The 21037-nt window shown below is 40.5% G+C and overlaps 8 protein-coding genes across 11 annotated transcripts in view; 2 read left to right on the forward strand and 6 right to left on the reverse strand.

Annotated features, from left to right (window-relative positions):
- The window catches only part of sima (HIF-1 transcription factor component sima), a 70023-nt gene extending 61787 nt beyond the window's left edge, over positions 1–8236 (reverse strand). The window contains exon 1 of one of the 2 annotated variants that reach the window (XM_017182624.3): positions 7369–8236. In XM_017182624.3, the coding sequence (XP_017038113.1) occupies positions 7369–7544 (176 nt within the window). In that variant the 5' untranslated portion in view covers positions 7545–8236. Of the gene's footprint in view, positions 1–1910; positions 2396–7368 lie in introns of those variants that run through there. The other variant, XM_070286296.1, reaches the window with a different exon arrangement.
- Positions 8237–8414: 178 nt separating this feature from the next.
- Positions 8415–9006, reverse strand: LOC108085879 (mitochondrial intermembrane space import and assembly protein 40). The gene has a single exon (XM_017182640.2). The coding sequence runs from the start codon at positions 9004–9006 to the stop codon at positions 8536–8538; it is 471 nt and encodes a 156-aa protein (XP_017038129.1). The 3' UTR covers positions 8415–8535.
- Positions 9007–9010: 4 nt separating this feature from the next.
- Rpp14a (Ribonuclease P/MRP subunit p14 a) lies at positions 9011–9556 on the reverse strand. Its single transcript, XM_017182641.3, has 2 exons — positions 9415–9556; positions 9011–9314 (listed from the first exon to the last, which is right to left on the reverse strand). The coding sequence occupies exons 1-2, from the start codon at positions 9444–9446 to the stop codon at positions 9011–9013; spliced, it is 336 nt and encodes a 111-aa protein (XP_017038130.1). The 5' UTR covers positions 9447–9556.
- A 113-nt stretch (positions 9557–9669) lies between these two features.
- On the reverse strand, positions 9670–10663 carry Rpp14b (Ribonuclease P/MRP subunit p14 b). Of its 3 annotated transcripts, none has more exons than XM_070286297.1 (4): positions 10527–10663; positions 10239–10334; positions 9856–10159; positions 9670–9790 (listed from the first exon to the last, which is right to left on the reverse strand). In XM_070286297.1, exons 2-3 carry the CDS (start codon positions 10268–10270, stop codon positions 9859–9861), a joined length of 333 nt encoding a protein of 110 aa, XP_070142398.1. In that variant the 5' UTR covers positions 10271–10334; positions 10527–10663; the 3' UTR covers positions 9670–9790; positions 9856–9858. The 3 variants fall into 3 exon arrangements, with proteins under 3 accessions (XP_070142398.1, XP_017038133.1, XP_017038132.1); XM_017182644.3 differs by lacking the exon at positions 10527–10663 and adding an exon at positions 10473–10491; XM_017182643.3 differs by lacking the exon at positions 9670–9790 and having other exon boundaries at positions 9831–10159.
- spn-A (RAD51 recombinase homolog spn-A) lies at positions 10609–11875 on the forward strand. Its single transcript, XM_017182637.3, has 3 exons — positions 10609–10748; positions 10807–11363; positions 11421–11875. Exons 1-3 carry the CDS (start codon positions 10671–10673, stop codon positions 11800–11802), a joined length of 1017 nt encoding a protein of 338 aa, XP_017038126.1. The 5' UTR covers positions 10609–10670; the 3' UTR covers positions 11803–11875.
- Jasper (JIL-1 anchoring and stabilizing protein) lies at positions 11848–14153 on the reverse strand. The gene is made up of 3 exons (XM_017182636.3): positions 13209–14153; positions 12279–13079; positions 11848–12213 (listed from the first exon to the last, which is right to left on the reverse strand). The coding sequence occupies exons 1-2, from the start codon at positions 13923–13925 to the stop codon at positions 12321–12323; spliced, it is 1476 nt and encodes a 491-aa protein (XP_017038125.2). The 5' UTR covers positions 13926–14153; the 3' UTR covers positions 11848–12213; positions 12279–12320.
- Positions 14154–14663: 510 nt separating this feature from the next.
- LOC108085878 (dual specificity protein phosphatase 18) lies at positions 14664–18998 on the forward strand. Its single transcript, XM_017182639.3, has 2 exons — positions 14664–14967; positions 18252–18998. Exons 1-2 carry the CDS (start codon positions 14885–14887, stop codon positions 18841–18843), a joined length of 675 nt encoding a protein of 224 aa, XP_017038128.1. The 5' UTR covers positions 14664–14884; the 3' UTR covers positions 18844–18998.
- LOC108085876 (mitochondrial nicotinamide adenine dinucleotide transporter SLC25A51) lies at positions 18976–20779 on the reverse strand. Its single transcript, XM_017182638.2, has 3 exons — positions 20032–20779; positions 19835–19964; positions 18976–19771 (listed from the first exon to the last, which is right to left on the reverse strand). The coding sequence occupies exons 1-3, from the start codon at positions 20553–20555 to the stop codon at positions 19454–19456; spliced, it is 972 nt and encodes a 323-aa protein (XP_017038127.1). The 5' UTR covers positions 20556–20779; the 3' UTR covers positions 18976–19453.
- Between the last annotated feature and the right edge of the window lie 258 nt (positions 20780–21037).

Below are 21037 nucleotides of genomic sequence, written 5' to 3' on the forward strand. Positions count from 1 at the left end.
GCCATAGAAAGCGGCTTAGAGCGGCTTTGATTGCATGCTAATGGCCTGCTTAAATGGAGTGATCGAGGGGTTTTATTTTTTATTTTTTTTTTTTTTTTTTTTTTAGCCAGGGGATGTGCGATCGGGCCATTGTCTGTTCATTAGAACAGAAGCTACACAACTATGGCTTGTTAAATATTCTGGCGGTGCCAGCAGAATTGCCTTGTTATTGGCCAGCAGCTGCCGTTGTTGTTGGTAAGTATTTCCGCTCCGAAGCGCAGCTCAGACTTTGGCCAAAATCCAAGTCAGAAACTGCATAAATTTGGCTAAACAATAAAACATTGGAAATTTCTTTAAATAAAAATATATATAATTTTGTATACCCGTTTAGGAGCCACTTTCATCCTTTCGTTTGTTTGGTTTGTTAACTTTCAACCCCAAAATTTTGATATCAAATCAAATCGAAGTTAACAACAAATCTAGGCACTGATTAAAACCAAAAACAATAGGTATTTAAGGCGCCAGATAACGCAACTTTATAAATTAAACAATGATTAAATAAAAATATTCTAGGATTACTTCACATCAAGACTTATTTTCTTATTTTTTTCTCGCTCTTTATACCTATAATATAAACCTATAAAAGGACTTCTTTTCAAAAGCAACAAAGAATGTTTCCCCAGTGCAGATAAACCCCAAAATAAACCTTGCCACGATTCCATCACGTGGACAGCTTTCACAGCTTATCCCTCAGACACCTTAGGATGCTGACCTGCCTCCGGAATTTCGAAACTCTTAGCCAAATGCGCCGTATCTCCGGGGCGCGATATCAGCGAAAACATTTGAGATACGTCTCAAGGTGTTAATGCCAAGTTCATGGGGCAGTAAATCAGGGGTCAGGGATGTTTGGTTTGGCCCAACATAAATCTGGGCGGGGGAGTCTTTGGGGTTTGGACTTTCTTGCGGAGCGTGTGCGTCAGTTTAGCTTTGACTCTCATTAGCATGGAAATGGGCAGTCGCAAATTTGGCATAAACGTGTGCAAAACGTAAATAAAACGCAAACCTGGCGACCATTAAGTTTCCGTGCACGTTGCATGCTAAGTTTTTTGTCGGACAAGGAAGCCGGCGAAAGGGGGGACCGTAATCTGCGTCAATCGTTAGGGAATCGCTTGTTGATCAATACGTATTTATTCAATACTCCAGGAGACCTTTGTCGGCCGCGCCACGTGAAGATAAACCTCTGGGAAATACCCAACATAAAGTCATCGTTGTCAGATAACAATTACACAACCGAACGACAGCCAAACAATTTTAAACTTTTATAAACAATATTGGGGCCATTAGGAAATCAAAAAGAGAGCGAAAGTCTATTTCAGAGCGGCCGATATATGATAAAAAAGAAAAGAAAAGGGTATTTTTGCTGGGGGAAACCCAGAGAACCTTGACTCATTCAAGTCCCCCACCTCTCTCCCACTCACTCCTATCTGCCTCTGCGTATCTAAATATTATTATAAAAAACGATCCACAAATAAGCATAGATAACAGCCCTGGCGTTTACTTTGGCTTTTGGCAACGGGCTTTACAAAACCAGGCACAACCAATTTCAACAGGTGAAAAAATATAGTGAAAATAGGGGAATAGAATTCTTGAAAATTATTTAAATGGGTTTAACATGGGAATATTTAGAACACATAAGAGGCTTAGGCTTGGTAAAAAGGACGTTAAATTGGAAAATTGTTTGGAAATTATAAGGAACTTTTTTAGAACTTGTTCCAGGATCTTTTTAAATTATTTAGCTTATGAAACATTTTAATACGTTGTTTCAATAAACACGCAATATTAAAACAAAGTAAACCTTTTATAAACCTTTGTTTGTTTGCTTTATAAACTCGACAGAAATTACGCAGCAGAGTTTCCTTAGTTGCACTCACATAAAGTCCTCGATGTCCACGAATTGGGAGAACTGGCAAGGTTGGGTGTTGGTGGGCGCGTAGCCGTAGCAATAAGCATAGCTCCAAGGTCGGGTCTCCCGGCATGGTGTTGCCACGGACAGAAGGCTGCCCCGTTGGCCATAGAAGGCCTCCTGCTGGGGGTGCTGCTGATAGGGATGGTAGCGATGCATTCCATAGGAGGCATTGGGCCCCAAAATGGCGCCCACAAAGGGTCGGGGGTTGGGTTGGGGTGGAGTCTGGTAAAAGGCTCCATTGTTAAAGTTCACAGAGGGTTCATTGATAGGAGCACGACCGTAGGCTGAGACTGAGCCATGGTTTAGCTGCTGATGCTGTTGCTGTTGCGGTTTCAGATCACTTTCGTAGAACCCGGAGTTGGAGGTCAGATCGTCGCCGTAGAAGGAACTGTCGCCGGGACAGGAAAAATCACAGGTATCCCAGGAATTAAACATTGCTTGCGCCGTTTCTTTCGCTGGAATCCGGCTAAGCCCATCGATGATGGCCACACACACGCGTCCCGATAACAGCTGATAACTTGGCTATTTAGTACGAGCAACTTGAAAGTAACAGAACAAGACGTCCGGGAGTTCGAGCCGTAAATGCGCGAAAGGTTCCATGGGTTTGAGGCCATCATATTTATACCCGGACAGCCAGCAACCAGCTATCAGGCACCATAGGGAACCATAGGAATCGCAAAGAGCGAAGAGAGCCGGAGAGCCAGACATTAACGTCAGATTCGTGGACTATCATCGGACAAGTTTGCCTGCCTATCCGGACAAGTGCGCTCCGTAGCGGAGCGATAAGATAATGGCCCGGGTCCGGGCCCAGAGTCGAAAACATTCAGGCCGCAGGGAGCTAACGCTTCGGTACGGCCCAATCGGGGGCGATAACGGCCGGTACCTATATGAGTGGCAGATTCAAATTAGATGTATATAAATTATGTCAGTGCGCTCCACTTCAGCCGATAATTATGGCGAATCGCATAGCATACTTTGCAGCTCTTCGCCAAATAGCTGCACGTCCTGGACTAATTTTCCGGTCATTTCCATTACCCACCAACTGCAGTGCACGTATAAATGCAGATTATAAATTATAGATATATATCTAACAATGGAAAAGGTTGGTAACTTCATCAAACAGAAGTCTTAATACCCTTGTAGCTATAGAGCATCTTTTATATTTTAAAATATCGACTTTAGGTTGAAATATTTTAACAAAATCAAATTTAGAAAATAATCATTTCGGGAGATCTTTTTAAAGTATTCCATCATCTTACGTGCCTTAAAATAAATAAAGTAATCAGCCATATTTCTTTCCCCAAAATAAAAATACCCTGTGCAAGAGCAAACTACTATTTTGATGACTAAATATTTTCGCCACCAACCTCTGAGATTTCCCCGATAAGAACTATAGCATAACAGTTAAATATTTAGATTAGTTGGCAAACAGGCGAGGAAAGTGAAATGAGATAACAGCGCGGAACAGAAGCGCTAGCTTCCCATCCAGAAGGTAATAAAAACCACAATGTAATCAGCTCGAGGAAAGAAACTGAGGCGATGGACAGCCGGGGTCAAGTTAAAATGTCAGCAAATGGAAGATGATAACCTCTTTGTTTGCCTTTTTATGCTACAAACGTCTGTCTATCTGAGGAGGCTCTTTATAGAAACCCTTTTTTTTTTTGCGGAAATTTTAAAATAATAATAACAGACAAAACTTTGAAGATTACTTATTTATTATATTTCTTTATTTTGATCTTGGCATTTTGCTTAGCTACAAGATACTCCCAACAAAAATGATCACTGTAACCGTCAGATCTTTTTGGCGCCATTTTATTTTACAAAAATATATTTTTAACTAAAGGCAGCCATAAATTTCCACTTTCTCTGCAAAAACAAAAATAAGTAAGAATCATAATTTACGCCAGATGGGATGCGATGCATATAGGGCCCATCATCATACTGAATGACTGAACCAGATTCGGAAGCTGCGTTGCCCTCGGTCTGCCTCTCTTCCTATAACTATATCTGTCTCTGTTGCTGCATCCCGTTCAATTCGATGCACAAGGAAAAACAGTTTATCGTTTAAGCTCTTTAAAAATTATAAATATATTTTGTAATATTTATTAATAATTATTCTAAAATATTAAAAAAAATCAAAGAAAATTTCCAAATAAATTCAGTATCCATATAACACTTTTTTTTATTTAAAAGAATACTACATTTCTTTAATAGCTTAATTTTTTACACTGTACTACAGCAGCAAAACAAAAATTTGTGTATGAAAATAAAGAGGAAGGCAAGAAGAAAACCAACAATACATAACTCCACAAGCCTAATATACAATACAATGCCAGCTCTCTTTCTTTCTGCCTCTCTGCCTCAATCTCTTTCTCTGTCACTCCCTTCAAAAATCCCTCCCCCTTGGGCGTTTCACACCTCCCCCCGTGTCGTCACATTTTTAGTTCGATTGCGCAAAAAGTAGGTCGTCGTGGCCAGACAACAAAAACAAACACAACAACAACAACATCAAGGCATATCATTTAAATAATTTACACACATGTAAGTATGTGTGCGTGTATGTAAGCGTGTTTGTTTTCGTTGGTATTGAAATAAATTTATAGTGCGAGTTTTTGTTTTTTCGTTATTTAATTTTTTTTATAGTTTTATTCATCGACTTCTGTGTGTTTTTTTCCTTGTTTTTCAGAATACCTTGGCACAGGTTCGACAGAGCAAAAAAAAAACTAATTTAAAAACAAACTATAAGTTTAACTGTCTGTAATAATTTACTTTTATAATACTGTTTAATAATTTACTGTTTAGGATCAGGGAGTTTTTAGCGAAAATAGGGTTTTTATTTTACTAGAAAAATGTGCGATTGTTAGATTTCAACTTCTTTATCATATTAAAATTTTAAATATATTTAAAAATATTTAAAGTTTAAATAATTTCAAAAATTAATATATGTAAAACATAAATTTTACAATTTAATTTCTCAATATTTTTATTTAACCATTTACTTTTTTTTCTCTGCAAAACTTTCCCTAAAGCTGGTCAATTTCACATTTTAGCCTAGTCGAAATCAATTGTTTACAGTGCTCACAAAAATATTTTGGAACCAGTTCGAGGTAAATGGGGAAAACTACCGCCAATAGTCAGTCGGTTAGTGGGTCTAATCGAAGTCAAATCGCTTGAAAATGGTTATAGAACCGCTTTTCAGCTTTTCGGCTATTAAACACATTGGCTTTATGGCTGTCACGTAGGCCAAAGCAAAGCATAGTTTCATTCCAATGTAAATGTCTTAAATTAAAACGTAAAAAAAACACAGTTTATGGTTTTATAAAACAAATAAATTTTGGGTTTTAAAAGGGGCGTAAGCAAAAATAAAAACGGAATCGAAAACAGAAGGAAAACAAAACAAAGCTGATAAAACGAAGCAAGAGGAATACAAAAAACTGGTTGCTTTTGGACTTAAGGGGAGCAACATAACAGGTTTTCCTTACTTTTTTTAATACGATTTTTCCCTCATTTAAAAATAACCCACAGTGCGTATGAAAACAGAAGAACAATGGAGTGGGCTAAAAATAAATCCAAGCCAAGGGGGCTTGGCCTTAATAACAGAGGACATGAACCCTTGAAGGATACAACTTCAAGGCGCGCAACAAGTGATTTGGATTGTGCACTTGCCTTCAATTGGTTTTTCTCAGATAAGGTTAACTTGTTTGGATTATTGTTAAGAAAGTTGTGATATGAAAAATATTAGTTTACTTATACATCAGGGGTTGGCCATACAGATATGCTTTTGGCAAGCCAAATCAAGGATGCAGATGCAGTGATCATCAGTGATCATAATACTGAAATATCCCTGAGCTTGCTTGTCCCACGCGTTTACCACTGATAAATATTTTAAAACCAAGGACTATCAAAAACATTGTTTTATACTTTCTTTGCAAGTGTTGTAAATAGTTGTCTACTCGTGTTACCTCTTTAATATTATATTCCATTGCGGAAACCCCAATGTGCATATGCAAACGGAGCGATTTCAGTTTTTTTTTTATTGCCAACTTGTCTTGACTTTTGTCTTTGAATCGCTGAAGGTCGTGGGTCTCGGTCGTTGCGTTCTCCGTCTCCGTCACAAGTTTGTATAATTACGGCGAATGCAAAAATTAGTTGAACGCGTGATTAATGATTGGCTTTTCGATATTTTCTATTCCCCCATTTGCTAGCTCTCCCTCTCTCTTTCTTCTCGTCTTTTTCGTCAGCCAGTGACGCCCATAAAGGGAAGCTAATGAAATCAAGCGCGGAATAAATTTAGTCAAAGAAAATCAAATAGATCCAGGAAAGGCTTTATGGTAATTATACTATATTTTCAGAATTGAAAAAGCGCTAGACTGGAATGATTAATATAGCAGGAAATAACCCACATCATTAGGGACTTGACACGAGTCTTCAAAAAGTTAAAAATCCTGAAAAGAAAAGCACCTTAGAAATGCAATCGAGGCGCCTAGAAAAATCTGAAGCGACTCGGAATACTTGTTGAAAACAAATTCCTCTCTAGGTAACGAGTTCATGAGTAAAGCTAGACACAAACAGTATGCAAATAACCTAGCGAATTTATAAACAAATGCTTCTGGAAAATTTTGATAAGTTTTTAATGGTAAAGTTGGATTAGGAATAGGAAATTATCCTAAAATGACAAGAAAAACATGGAATCACTATACGAAATATCTGATATTTTATGCCAAGATTAGGATGAACATTGGAATCTTAAATAGATAAGGCAAACCATCAGATAATGTTATTCTTTATCAATGATCCTTGAAGAATAAAGGTATGTATACCAGTTTTCAGAAGAAAATATCTGATACAAACATACATATGTGAGCTAAGAAAGTATTATAAGAATATGTTTCGGAAATTATAACATGTACCATGTATTAAGCTTCGTAATGAAAGCGCCAAATATAAGGCATAATATCCATAATCTAGCGCTCTCTTTAGATGATCATATGATCAATTAGGAACATTAACTACAATCTGTTTGACAAAAAAGAATGATATAATGCCCATAAGAGTGAAAAGCTTAGAAACCTCGCCTATTTGTTAGGCATATTATCTAAAAGCTGACAATAACTCAAAAGGATTGTTTACAAACATTATGGGCAATCCTTTTGGCGTTAAGTACGTTCCATTGATGATCCCACAGCTTGGGAAAAGTACGAAATACGAGACCTAGAAATTAGAGAAGACACGCAGAAAAGCGCGATAGCAACAAAAGCCGCTTCGCCGCAGCAGCAGCAGCAGCAGTAGAAGCAGTAGCGAAGAGGAGGCAGAAAAAGAAAGCAAACGCTTATGCAATAGGCAAAAAAGCAATTGATCTAAAATATATTCGAGGGATCGCAATGGATATGGTCACAGTGTAATTTGGGTTGCATTCCACTCACCTTCGTTTCTCCTTTGGCTTTCCGCTGGCCGTGAGATTGGATTTGGAGGCCGAGGAATCGGAGGAAACAGGAGAGGCCGATGATGAGGCCGAGGAAGATGTTGAGGTGGATGCAGCAGCCGCCAGTTGCTTCTGCTTCTCGGCTGCCGCATCGATTGTATCAATTAACGAAACCATTTTGTCGCCGGAGATCAAAATGCAGCAGCATTCAAAGATCTGTCGATGTGGAGGGTTTCCGCTTTGTTTTTGTTGTTTTTTTTTCACTTGTTTTCGCTTTTCCTTATCGCGAGTTTTTCCAGCACTTTTTGAGACTCTTCGTTGCTGTTGTTGTTTTTGTTTTATATTAATAATCGCTGTTACTTTATTTTCGTTATTATTAAAGAAAACTATGCGCTGTGCGCTTGTATTGCGTCGTGGTTGCGTTAGTATTGGTAGCACACTCTCGCACTCACACTCACTAGCACACACACAGACACAGCCAGCGTGTTTTTCCTATTAAACTTGTTGTTACTTGTATTATTTAACCACTAATTCGCCTTTTAATATTATGCCTTTTACGCTGGTTAACTATAATATTTCTGATCACGGCGTACAAGGTTATTTAGTAGTCGTCGATGTCGATTGTGTTGTTGTTTTTGTTGTGGTTGTAGTCTCAACTGGCCAATTGCACTTTGGTTTATTCGATATTTCGTTTGTTTTGTTATTGCACTTTAAAGTTCTGCACGGACTTGGTGTCGAACTCGCGTTTTAGCATCTCACAAACGCGATTTATCAGCACTATATGCATTTTACAATGCGCCTACAGCATTTTTTCGTCACGAAATATTATTTTTTACGTTCTTTCCTCTCGCTTGCTTCGTAAACAGTGTGGCAGCATGCGCCCGAAAATACCGCGGTCAGGTACTAGCGCGTAGCGAAAATACCAAAAATGCATTGGGAATGGTAAATTAATACGAAAAAACAGACTACACTGAGAAATAAGATGGATATTTTTACTTTTCATATTGATAACAGATAAGAAAGTAAACAAAACATAAAGTCACGATATTTAAGGTATGTATGATAAGTGGCTTTTTGGCCCACAACTATGACAAGCTTTATTTATTTTTTACGAAGTCACACCTAACTCTTATCATTAAGTAAGTTCAACAAGACAGATCTTCTTATTCTAGGACTTGGCCACCACCGAGGTGTTCTTGAGGGCCACCTCGTCATCGGTGGCTTCAGGAGCGCCCACGTTCGCCAGCGGATCTGCATCGCCAGCTGCACCCGCGTCCAAAGCGTCACCCAGGGCATCGTCATCGTCATCATCGGCGCCGCCGGATTTGTTATATACGGTGGGGTACATTTGGAAGCAGTCGCGCATCTTTGTGAAGGCCTCGTAACAGTCGGAGCCCTTGGGATCGGCCTTGCTGTACTGGAAGCAGGAGAAGGCCTCGCGGAAATCAACACCGCAGGGTCCGGTGGCCATGCCTCCTAGGCACGGGCAACTCCAGTTGATGTTTCCGTCTTTGGTGATCACACCCTCCGGCTGTTCCGGCGCCGGCAACTCGATTTTGCTAGGCGTGGCATGGTCATCCTTGGTGACAAAGATCACCTTGTCCTTGCCGAACTCCTTGCAGAACGAGAAGGAGGACATCTTTCTATATAAATGCTATGACTTCCTCCTCTGAATCCTCGAAATCAATCCGCTTGGGGGATGTGCTGAGCACTTGGAAATGGCAGGGCACCTCCTGGTAGTAACCAATCAAAGATAATGCAATGCGGACGCGTTGCAGGAAGTTCTCGGGCACCCGGAACACGGAACGCTGCTGCGAGGCGCTGAATTTCACAATCTTCACAGAGGTCTGGCCACCAATTTCCCCAAAAACACTCGCCAGGGAATTGAGAATGCAGCCGCAGAGGAAGACGGGCGTCAATGTTACCGACTCTGGATCACGGAGTTTTCTGGGGAAGGGAGAAAAACACAGGTATTAGCTTTACATCATCTTCGGCCTTTGGCGGCACGTGCGCACGTGTTGGAATTGACTTGAGTTTCCGCACTCACAGCTTCACGTCCAGATATTGGTAACCACTCATGCTTTGGTCACAGCTCCAAGTCTCCCGTAGGGCTGAGCGGGTCAAATTTTCTGCCGAAGCTTCGGGAAGTCCTCAAAAATGCCGGTCAGTGTGTATTTTTATGTAATTTCTCCCTTTTCACTGTTTCTTTCTGGCTTCGGAACAGCTGGGCCAAATCGGAGATGCCAAGTTGGCTATTTCACGCTAAAAGTGCTGAGTCGGTATTTTTAAATCCAAAATTACACTCAGAACAAAAATATGTAATTTTATAATTTTTACTTTAAAAAAAAACCCAGTTTATTTAAATTAATTTTGGCAATGAAATATTTTTCTTTGTGAATTTTCAAGTATTTGTAATGCTGAAACTAAAATATTAATTTAAACGAACGTTGACAGATTTGAAAATTGAAATTAAAACGCATGTATTTACATTCTAAAAGCAGCTGGTTATATCATTTTCACCAACTTTTTCAAAGTCTAGCATTGTCTTGGACGTTTCAAGGACTTCAAAATGACAGGGATTTTGCTGATAATGACCTATTAGTGGAATGGAAATTCGCGTCATTTCATAAAATTCCTCCGGGACCCGGAAAATAATACGTTGTTGGAGGGCACAAAATTTTACAATCTCGAGGACTGGTTTATCCTCACAAAAGAAGCTTTCCATAGCATCGAGAAGGCAGTTGCGAAAGAGGGCTGGAGTCAATACCACGTTATCCGGGTCTCGTAGTTTTCTAAGAAATATGAAAGGGTAAAATTAAAAATATATAAATAATTTAAGATATAAAAATGCATGTTTTACGAGCTACTTACAATTTAATGTCGAAATTGTGATACTGGCTCATGGCGATCGGCTGTCCTCACAGGTATTGTTTTAAGTGTAGCGACGTTGGTTGAAAGATGCACTTTCTGTTCGAATGGAAAATAAAAAAGGGTTGTAATTATTTAAGCGAAATCAAATTGAAGATTATAGAATTATAAAAGACGAGGAAAATAAGAAAAATAACGAATTTCCTTTAAAAGTTTGGTAGCGCCAATGATATTAACCCTTATGCGCGGCTTAAGTGTGGCCAGCTGCCTTGGATGTAAAAATCCTCTCACCTACTAGCCTCTGCGTTTTTGCAACTACGGTCCGTCTCCGGTGGCTGGCGGCAATCTTTTATGAAATTTCTGAATAACTTTCAAAACGGGGAATTTTAAGGGCAAACTCGAACTAATCCCAAAAGTCAAACTTTGCAACTGTCAATGGAGAAGCTGTCAAACGTCGAGGCGTCGGCGACGGAGGAGGAGGAGGGGGGACCTCTGAACGTTACCAAGTTAATAGTGAGCGTCGATCACTGATCGAGATGATGGCACCTTTTCTTATCGACGCAATTTCCAGGGCGGCAGCATCACGGCCAAGGACATCCGGCTGCTGCAGCAGGCCAGCCTGCACACCGTGGAGGCGGTGGCCAATGCCACAAAGAAGCAGTTGATGGCCATCCCAGGACTGGGCGGCGGCAAGGTCGAGCAGATCATCACGGAGGCGAACAAACTGGTACCACTGGGCTTTCTCAGTGCTCGCACCTTTCACCAGATGCGAGCGGATGTAGTGCAACTGACCACTGGCTCCAAGGAACTGGACAAGCTCCTAGGCGGTGGCATTGAGACGGGTTCCATTACGGAGATCTTTGGCGAGTTCCGTTGTGGCAAGACGCAGATCTGCCATACGCTGGCCGTCACCTGCCAGCTGCCCATCAGCCAGAAGGGCGGCGAGGGCAAGTGCTTGTATATTGATACGGAGAACACCTTCCGCCCAGAGCGGTTGTCGGCCATCGCTCAGCGTTACAAGCTCAATGAGGCCGAGGTACTGGACAATGTGGCCTGTTCAAGGGCCTACAACTCGGACCAGCAGACGCGGCTTATACAGATGGCAGCGGGCATGCTCTTTGAATCGAGGTGGGTTAGACTTTTAACCGAAAACGGAAAACATGTCTAGAAAAACTTCAATTTCAGATACGCCGTCGTCATAGTGGATAGTGCCATGGCTCTCTACCGATCGGATTATATAGGACGAGGCGAGTTGGCCGCTCGCCAGAATCATTTGGGCTTATTCCTGCGCATGCTGCAACGGCTGGCGGATGAGTTTGGCGTGGCCGTGGTCATTACCAATCAGGTGACTGCCTCGCTGGACGGCGGCCCAGGCATGTTTGCGGGAGACGCCAAGAAACCAATCGGAGGACACATAATGGCGCACTCCTCCACCACGCGACTATATCTGCGCAAAGGCAAGGGCGAGACGCGAATATGTAAGATATATGATTCACCCTGTCTGCCGGAATCGGAGGCAATGTTTGCCATCCTACCGGATGGTATAGGAGATGCCAAGGAAAATTGATTTCTAGCATTATTTAGTATTTAAGAAAGTAAAATATTTATAAAATAAAGGGTTTACGAATGCAGCTTCACTGCACATTTGTGTATTTATTGTTTATTCTAACCGAAGATTAATTGAAAACAAATGAAAACGATAGCTTCAATTAGATTATTTACCATCTCTGGTTGAATTCATTATTAATCATTGAACTTCTATGCACACATATGCTAAATATATATGTATGTACGGTTTAAAGGAAGCTGAAATATAACTACTTATTGATGTACAAGAGCGTAGATATGCTACTGGTATCCACACGGTATTCAGAGTAAGTAAACTGCATTAAACTTAATCCTAGAAAGTAAGCAATTAGCACTCGTCGTCGGGAGCTTTTTGGGGCTAGGATGCCCGGATCTTTACGCTTAGATCTAACTGAAAAATAAAATATGGAATTAAAAAACCAAAGTCCGATGCTATTTTCCTTATTTTCTGCTTACCAGTTGGACTTGCAGATCTTGTCCAAAAAAAACACTGATAATCTATTTTTGAGCCGCTTCCGCGGCGGCGCCTTCTTTGGCCTCAACCAGATTGTTGTAGCCACGCTCGTTCATACCCACTCGCAGGTTCTCATTCATATTCTTCGTGTACGTCTTGTAGATTTTCACCTTCTCACAAAACTCTATCCAGAAGTTGTCCTCGTATTCATTTTCCGAATTGAACAGCGACTTAAAGCCGTCATATATGGAGGCGGAAACTTTGCGTATGATCTGAGCCTTCTCCTTGAACTCCACCTCGTCGCAGAGGTCCATTTTCCAGAGTTCCAAGTTGCCAACATAGCGACGCAGGCGTCGCATTATGTCCACACACTCGGGATTGCGTAACAACATCAACTTGTTGAGCTCCACATCCTTGAACATCTCCAGAATCTCTAGGCACTTGCCCACATTGGCTCGCCGCAAGCCCAAGCATTCGCGCAGCTGCTGGGAGAGCTGGATGAAGTCACGTTCACTAAACAGTGCATCCTCATGATCAATTAGCTCCTCAATAAACCGCATGGCCTCCTGCTTCGGTATCTCGCTGCGTGCCGGCTCCACAATAATGCGTTCTGGCATGGATTCTGGCTCAATTTGACCACTCTCCAGCTTCACCTTTAGCTCCATGGCTTCTAAGCGTGACTTCTCTAACCAGGCCTGCTCGGCGGCGGCACTCTCAAAGATCTCCGGCTTGTTGTAGTTGAGATCAATGCCCAGGCACTTGGCCGTCGGCAGGTATACCATCAGCATGTCGTTCTGGATGTTCTGTGGAGTTGGAAGGGAAAATTGTAGATGAGTTTAATGCCTTCGAGATCTTATTAGGATATTTTTATTGTCCTAGGTCGCTTATGATATAGGAGAACCTTCAAGTTTTTCCCATAGATATTTACTCACATTTACTGGCCTGGAGCGCTTCTGGATGGGAGTTACAGCTGCTGTCGGTTTCGATTTCTTAACCGACTTCTGACGGTTGGTGGCGCCAGCAGCTGGTGTAGCAGGCGAGGCCGTTGCAGAGGCGGCATTGGGTGTTGCATTCAATCCCTCCGGCGGCACCCGACGCTTTGGCGGCGGCGGAGCATCGGCAGAACCCGAGGCATCCGGCACGGCTGCCGCATCAGTGTCGCCGTCCACATGGCGTGGAGGTGCCTTGCTCTTGCGGGAACCTCCTGGTGTCTTTTTGGGTTTTTCGCCTCCGACAGTTGCAGCGGAAGCAGAAGTCTCTGGCTTGGTTACCTCTTCGGACTTCTTGGCGGGAGCCGGGGTCTCGGAGCCAGCGGTGGCGGCGGCGGGGGTAGAGGCTCCCTCTTCGGCGGCGGACAAATCGATAGGTGCCGAGTCCTCGCCGCTCAAAGCACTTTCGATCTGGTCGATGGCGTCGCTGAATTTGGCGCGCTTCATATTCTTGTCTGTGGCAAACTTTTCCTTGTTGTCCACGTAGGAGAATAGATCCTCCAACTTGATATTGGCCGTCTCGCCCGTGCCATAGAAGTAAACATTGTACTTCTTGTTGTTGTACTTGGTGATCTTTGCCGGCCACGCGGGATAGCCCTTGACCTTGGCGAACACCAGGTCGCCGATGCTGAAGGACTTGCCAGCCTTTTCTTTTCCCATTGCAGTCGAATTGACTTTTAGATCCTGGATTGAAGAATTTTTAACCAATTTTGTGGCGTCTGCTTTCCTCTCCCGCTTCTCTTCTTCTTTAGTGTGGCCAACTCCCCGCGTTTTACGTGTGGCTGGCAGTTGTTGTTGTTGGTTGATGTTATCGATAAATTACAATCGAAATCGAAGCCGTTAAAATCGCTTCTTTCAAATTTCTTTCGAATTTGACAAATTAAATTTAAAAGTTGTATGAGTTTGAAGTTTCCTTGCTTTTCAGGAGAAATTTCTGGAAGAAATGGAAATAAGAATGACTTCTAGAGTAAAAAACTGTGGTTCTTGGCTTAAAAACTTAATTCATTTATAGGTCAATTTTTTTGATTGTGCTTAAATTTTTATTATTTTTTTCAACAATCGCAGAAAATTATACCTGTAAAATCAATATATATCACAGAAAAATATATTTGTAAAACCAATTATATTATTTTTATTTAATTTCTTTTTAATTAAATTATTTCCTTTTTTCTTTTTTTTTTCTTCTTTTAAGAATTATATTAAATTGATATGTCCTGGTTCACTTATTTTACTTACTTACTGTTTAGGAAATTGGCAATGCTCACACAGGTGGATGTTGTTCGTTGGCAGTGGATTTTTCACCTCAATTTTCACCCACACAACACCTTTACGCACCTCGGCATAATACCCAACTCACCACATCAACTATAAAATGTTTTTTTTGAAAGCATTTCGGTTCGCTGTCGCTCAGTCGTCGCTGGTTTGCCAAAAAGAATAGAATCACATTTCCCTCGGCAAAAAACCCGAGGAACTTCAGTTTGTTTACCGAACCACCGATTGGCGGAGATCAAGCGGAAAATAGTATATATTTGTGTTTTCCGTCTGGAATCTGAGGAATTTGTTTATTGCGGAGCGTAAATACTTAATTAAGTGGCGCGAATTCCGAGCGTAACGTAAACATGCAGGAGTTGATAGTTGGAGGCGGAGGCATCCGAATCCCCTATGATGATAATGAGAATGTCGAGAACGAGAATCGCCAAAAGTGAGTCATTTGCACGCATAATATATAGTATATAGAATTATATAGTACACCTTTACCATTTTGTTCTTGCCTAATGTGTTTTGCGGTGGGCATTTACGCCCCGTTTTAGTTAGTGGCAATCATTAATGGTTTAGTCAAGGTCGCACGGTGATGTCACCTATCCCGAACCTTTGTGACGATAGCTTGACGTGACCAAAACATAGTTAATTAGAGTAATGGTTTCAGTTTACTAAGCTTTATACAATTACATGGCCTGACATCATTGTAAACTGTAGAATTTTATAGATTCGCAACCTTTAAAACGTAGAAAGCCAATAAACTGATAATTCCAGCAGCTTAAGTTGACAGTTTTTTGTTAAAAAGTAAAATATTCTGACAATATACAGAAAAGCTGTATAATTTATGATAAAGTCGCTGTTAGCATCAATTAATAAAAGCTGTCAGAGATTTGGGGAAAAGCATATTGGTAATTTTGAACATAAATCGTCAGAAAATATATTCGATTTTGAAAAATATTCAAAGGAATTTGTATTTTATATTCAATGATATTTTTCATATTTTTAAAATTTAGGATAGGATAGGATAAACTAATAGCAAAACACACATATATTCTAATAGCTTTCTATAGCTTCTTTTTATGCACAATAGTTCAAAGTCCAAAAACCCCAACATATGCACCCAATTTGGCCACATGCGTTTTTCAAAACCAATGTGTTTTTTGAACTAAATTCCATTCTGAATTCCAACGTATTTACATATAAGTATTTCTTGTTGTGTGTGCATATTTCAAGCATGGCCCGCTTTTTCGCAATTGTCCCATTTTATACAACGCGGAAATCATGTCGGAACTGTATGTTTTACATTCGAAATAAAATGCAAAAAATATATGTATTCATTAAAATAATTCTTGGGTCCTCTGGCGCATTCTTGGCATTCTTTATCGGAGGCCCTGACTCTGACAATTGAATTCAAGGACACCATAATTGCTAAAATGAAATTAGTCATTTTTCATTTTGCGCAACTGAGGCAGGTCTGTCTACAAGTCCGTCAAAAAATTTTTGGCAGTCGAAATAATAATAAATAAAATGTGTGTGCGCCCCTGAGGTAATATTTAAAATATTGGTAGTAGAATATCATTATTTTGTTTTGCAAATTACAGTATAAACGCAGGATTTATAAATTTATAAGCATGGGAGTATCCACTGTCTTTTTTCGCGCCATTCCATTAACCTAGTTCCCCCCACAACATCATCATGTGATTGACAATGCAAAACTATTCCCGCCCAGAGACAAGGACTTGGAATTCATCCATTATACAGTGGATACATAAATAATGGTTGTGGAATTTCAAAAAAAACATCACAATTTGTTTTTGGTTTTTATTTTTGCATTTAGCAATAATAAAAAAGATAGAAACAAAATCATTGTGTCGTCCATAAATGCGGGCGGTGTGAAATATTTTAATTTCACTTATTTTCAAATCAAAAACATTTCTGCGCCGATGCCACTGGCTGGGGTCTAGTGAAAGTGACCGATGATTAATTTTGGCAACTTGCCAGCGGAATTCATGATTATTATTTAATGACGACGCAAAGTCGCCGTAAACATATAATAAAACCAAAAAGACATATATTTTCCTGTGTGACACACACAGGAGAACGTAATACTCTTACAGGGATATAGCAGACGTAATCAAGTTTAGTAAAATAATATTTATTTACAGCCAAACTGTTGTTAATAAATAAACTTTGGGTTATAAATAATCTTTGTTTTGAATACCACAAAAGATTTCTAGGACCAAAGACGAGGAATATCCAGAGAAATTATAGATGATATTTATTCTAAATATTTTTAAATATTTTGCTTAAAATTTCTTTTTTTAAATACTATAATCCAAATTTTATATATATTCTCAACATTTCCCTTAGATATTTCCTTTCAAAATTAAATTTAAATATTTTTGAGACATTATTATAGCGTATAATTGTTTCGTTTTTAAAATAAATTCAGTGTTTAATTTTACATTTACATTCCTAAGTGTCAGCCTCTTTGGAGAGTGCTGAAAAGAGGCGGAAAGGTGCCAAAGGAGGGGTCTTAGCCACCTCCATTTGATCTCTGTTGACAAGGGGCATTGACAGCGGGAGAGGGTGGTGGGTTGATGGATGAGGCGAATTAAAGCCAGATGTCATGTCTCTATTTTTTAATTATTTTGATGTAACCATATATAGGAGCAAGGGGAATATATCCATCTTAAATTGGGCAAATAAATATGGGATTATATGGGATAAATGTTGACTGACAGCTTTGGAAATATGGCTTGTTTACTTGGCATTATTCCATTTAATTCGATTTTCATTATAGAATATTTGATTATAATATTGTAGAATTCTGAAAATAACATTTTGTTTGCTCTTAAATTGTAATTTAAACACTCCAAAGCCATAGATAATGTGCGATTTCAGATACGTAAAATCTTTGTTTATCCATTCACCAAACACCATTATAGATCAATTCTATTTTCATATCGCATCCATTTATTATACACTCGGCGAAACTAATTATAAACAACATTTTTGAGGTGTACAGATACAAATTCGTATATATGTATGTGCAGATATGTGGCATATGTTTATTGTTTGTACGTTGCCTACGCAGCGCTAAAAAACCATGACGTCGCCTGATAAATACGTAGGATCTGTTGGGACTCTCGGTGGGAATGGAATGGGGCTGGTCCGCTGGCTGGGTGATGTGTTTGCCTTAGCTTCCATTCACAAAATTACCCTGCCCAATGGTGGGCTGTTTCATGTTGAGAGCTTTAGCAGTACTACGCAAAAAAATACACGAATACCTGCCATTTGTTTATGCGATATTTGTTGTTTGGCTTAACACCAAATGTTCATGCATACGTTCTCCTTTGTTCCCCTGAGAAATGTTCTTATTTTATTGGTTTTTTCAACCCACTCATTAAAATATATTAAATTTCCTTTAGTATCCAGCCGAAAAAGTACGCAGTATTTTTAACAAAAATATAAAAATATGAAAAGGAAAGAACCGAAATAGAATTTAGACAGTTAAGCTAGAAAAAATAATATAATAAATAAAATATAAATGGCATTAATAGCTGTATTTAGTATACAAATAATTTGTTTATGCTTTTTTTCAAGTAATTTATGAAGATAATTAAGTTGTTACAATTTTTAAATTAAATTTATAATTTTAGGGTAAAGTTTAGTGGTAAAAATATATTATATTATTAATTATATATTACTTTTCTTATTTTCCAGCAAACTGAGTCCTGAGAATCACACACCTTATCCCGGCCTGTCCCGTCTCACTCCTTCCCTGATCCTTTGCGGAGCTGCAGCGGTGGTGCCCGCCTACATGGACAAACTGGGCGTAAGCTGCGTCATCAATGTGGCTCCCGAGCTGCCAGATACACCACTATCCAGTGAGCGAAGTCCAGTGTACTTGCGCATCAATGCCCAGGATCGATCAGAGGTGGACTTGTCCAAGCATTTTGATGAGGTGGCCGACTTGATAGAGGAAGTGCGTCTCAGTGGAGGCTGTTCCTTGATCCACTGCGTGGCTGGAGTGAGTCGATCGGCCAGTTTGTGCCTGGCCTACCTGATGAAGCATGCGGGAATGAGCCTGCGCGAGGCCTACAAGCACGTCCAGTCTATAAGGCCGCAGGTTCGCCCAAACTCAGGCTTCTTCCAGCAGCTCAGGCGCTACGAGCAGGAGTTACGTGGCAGCAGCTCCGTGGAAATGGTTTACTTTGCTTCCTTGGACAAGGAAATACCCGACATACTGGAGCCCGAGTACAGAGCCATGGAGGACTTCTATCAGCGTTACCGCAGCTCACTCAAGAAGCGCTAGGTCACTCACCACACTCTACCCCTCTAATCTTACTTGTGATACTCGTTTCCTACCACCTAGACTGTAGATTAGCTCTTAGAAAGATAACAAATGCTGAAAAACTCACTCTATAAAGTGAAAACTAATGTATGATTAAACTTTGAATTACAAATACACTTTTATTTTAGTTTGTTTTCTTTATGTTTTATCAGAACATTGAATTTACAGCGTAAAGTATTCAGTTATTAGTAATTTCAATGAATCACAAAGTCATCAGCGGCGAACAAACAACACAATTCCATTATATTGTACTGTATCTAGTAAGTATTATTTACAACAAGACGTTATAGTAGCTAACTAAACCGTAAACTCGTAGATTTGGGTTCCAATAAATGCTCTCGTTTAAGTCCCTAGAAAACTTTGGCATTCGATGGGACAATAGAATCGATATACAGATATGGGGGATGGAGGATGTGTGTGTGTATGTACATTAAACACCTAGAATTCAGCACCTTAATAGCATCTCGACACGAGCAACTTAGACTTAGACTTAACCCAAAATGAAAATTGGCTAGCTAAAAGAAGGCTTATGTGTGTGTGCTTAACTAGAACCACCTTAGGTTTCCTCCACTTACTTCGTAGTCAGCGACATTTGCGGCGGCTGTTGGTGCATCAGCTTCTTCAGGTTCTCGTAGGCTGTGTTCATAATGCCCCAGCTAATGAAAGAGCGGCCTGTATTAAAGGCGCATCCCCTATAAAAGTGGCCAATGCGGCAATCCCGTTCTCTATAAATCCTCTTGGCTGCCTGCCAGCTGCCCTCCGAACGCTGGCCCATGTCGCTTTGCAGCGACACCTTGATCACGTTAAGCGGGTAGAAAATTGTGCTGATACTGGCACCGATTACGGCGCCGGCAATGAACTCCTGGGCCGTGCGACTGGACACGGATTTCTGTGTAGGAAAATGAAACGTATTAAAAACTCTTCAAATTGAAATATGACAATAAATACTCACCCTCTTTGGCAGTCTTGCACTGGCCTCTTCTCTGAGCACAAAAAAGAAAGCATTGGACAGGCCATTGCGCCAAAATACTGGTTCTATTCCCCTGTATAGTTCCCGGTAACCATGATGGGTTACCACATACCTAACAGATGATAAGATTAAGTATTAACTTTCACATTCATAAGCTAAAAAGTAAGGCAAACACTCACCTGAATGCATTCGGTGTGTTGGAAAAGTGCTGGTGAAACTTGGAGTCCGCCAGCAGGGTCTGCACACGCTCAAAGGGCAGGAGTATGGACTCGGCACTGCCCGCCACCACGCCGGCAATTACCTTGGCCCCATAATCATTCAGCCTGTAGTCCTCCACCAGGTAACGCCGCGTGCCATCAAACACGCCAAACATAATGGATAGAGAGATGGTTTTCTGGGCCAGCGGAGGCAACATTCCTCGATAGAGGAAACCCAAACCCTCGTGCCGCAGCTGGGCAAAGGCCGAGGTAATGGGCACGCCGTGCAGCATCTGCCGGAAGATCATCTTGTAGATGGGATAGGTGGCGGCGATGTTGACGAAGGCTGCGCCGCAACCGCAGGCGAACTCCTCCCACTGGAAAGCGCCAAAGAAGCGCTCTGAGAAGACGTTGGCACGCCGGGAAGTCGGCGGTCCCAGCCATTTTGTTGCTGTCGCTGTGGGAGTGTTTCCGGCTGTGGACTCCGCTTCGCCCTCGTCATCCATGTTGCTAAAGTTGCTGCTCTACTCTGCTGCTGCTGCTGCTGGTGCTGTTGTGTGGAGAAGTGGGCATTTGTCCGTCACCGCGATACCATCGTCCACAGTGGTAACACCCGCACACTCTCTCACACTTGTTTCGCGCTCTGCCAGGTTTGTTTTGATCACATCGAGTTGGAGTTTTAATTATATAATGATGAAGAACCACGGTACCAGAGTGGCCGGAACAGCTGTGCCAATGTTACCAAATAACTTCAACAAATATACTAAAATATTATTAAATAATACCAGAAAATATACTAAAAGGAAAGAGCTTAAAAAGAGGGAACTATATTTTAATTAAATTTATTTATGCATTAAAAAAAACCCAAAGTAATTATTATTTTAATAAGCATAATTAAAATATTTATTTTCTTACAAAATTAAAAAAATTAGACAAGACCTAAAATATAATTTAATACATACATTATTTATGAAGAAAGGTAACAGTT

Source organism: Drosophila kikkawai, chromosome 3R, assembly GCF_030179895.1.
Source record: "Drosophila kikkawai strain 14028-0561.14 chromosome 3R, DkikHiC1v2, whole genome shotgun sequence".
Taxonomy (NCBI): Eukaryota; Metazoa; Arthropoda; class Insecta; order Diptera; family Drosophilidae; genus Drosophila; species Drosophila kikkawai.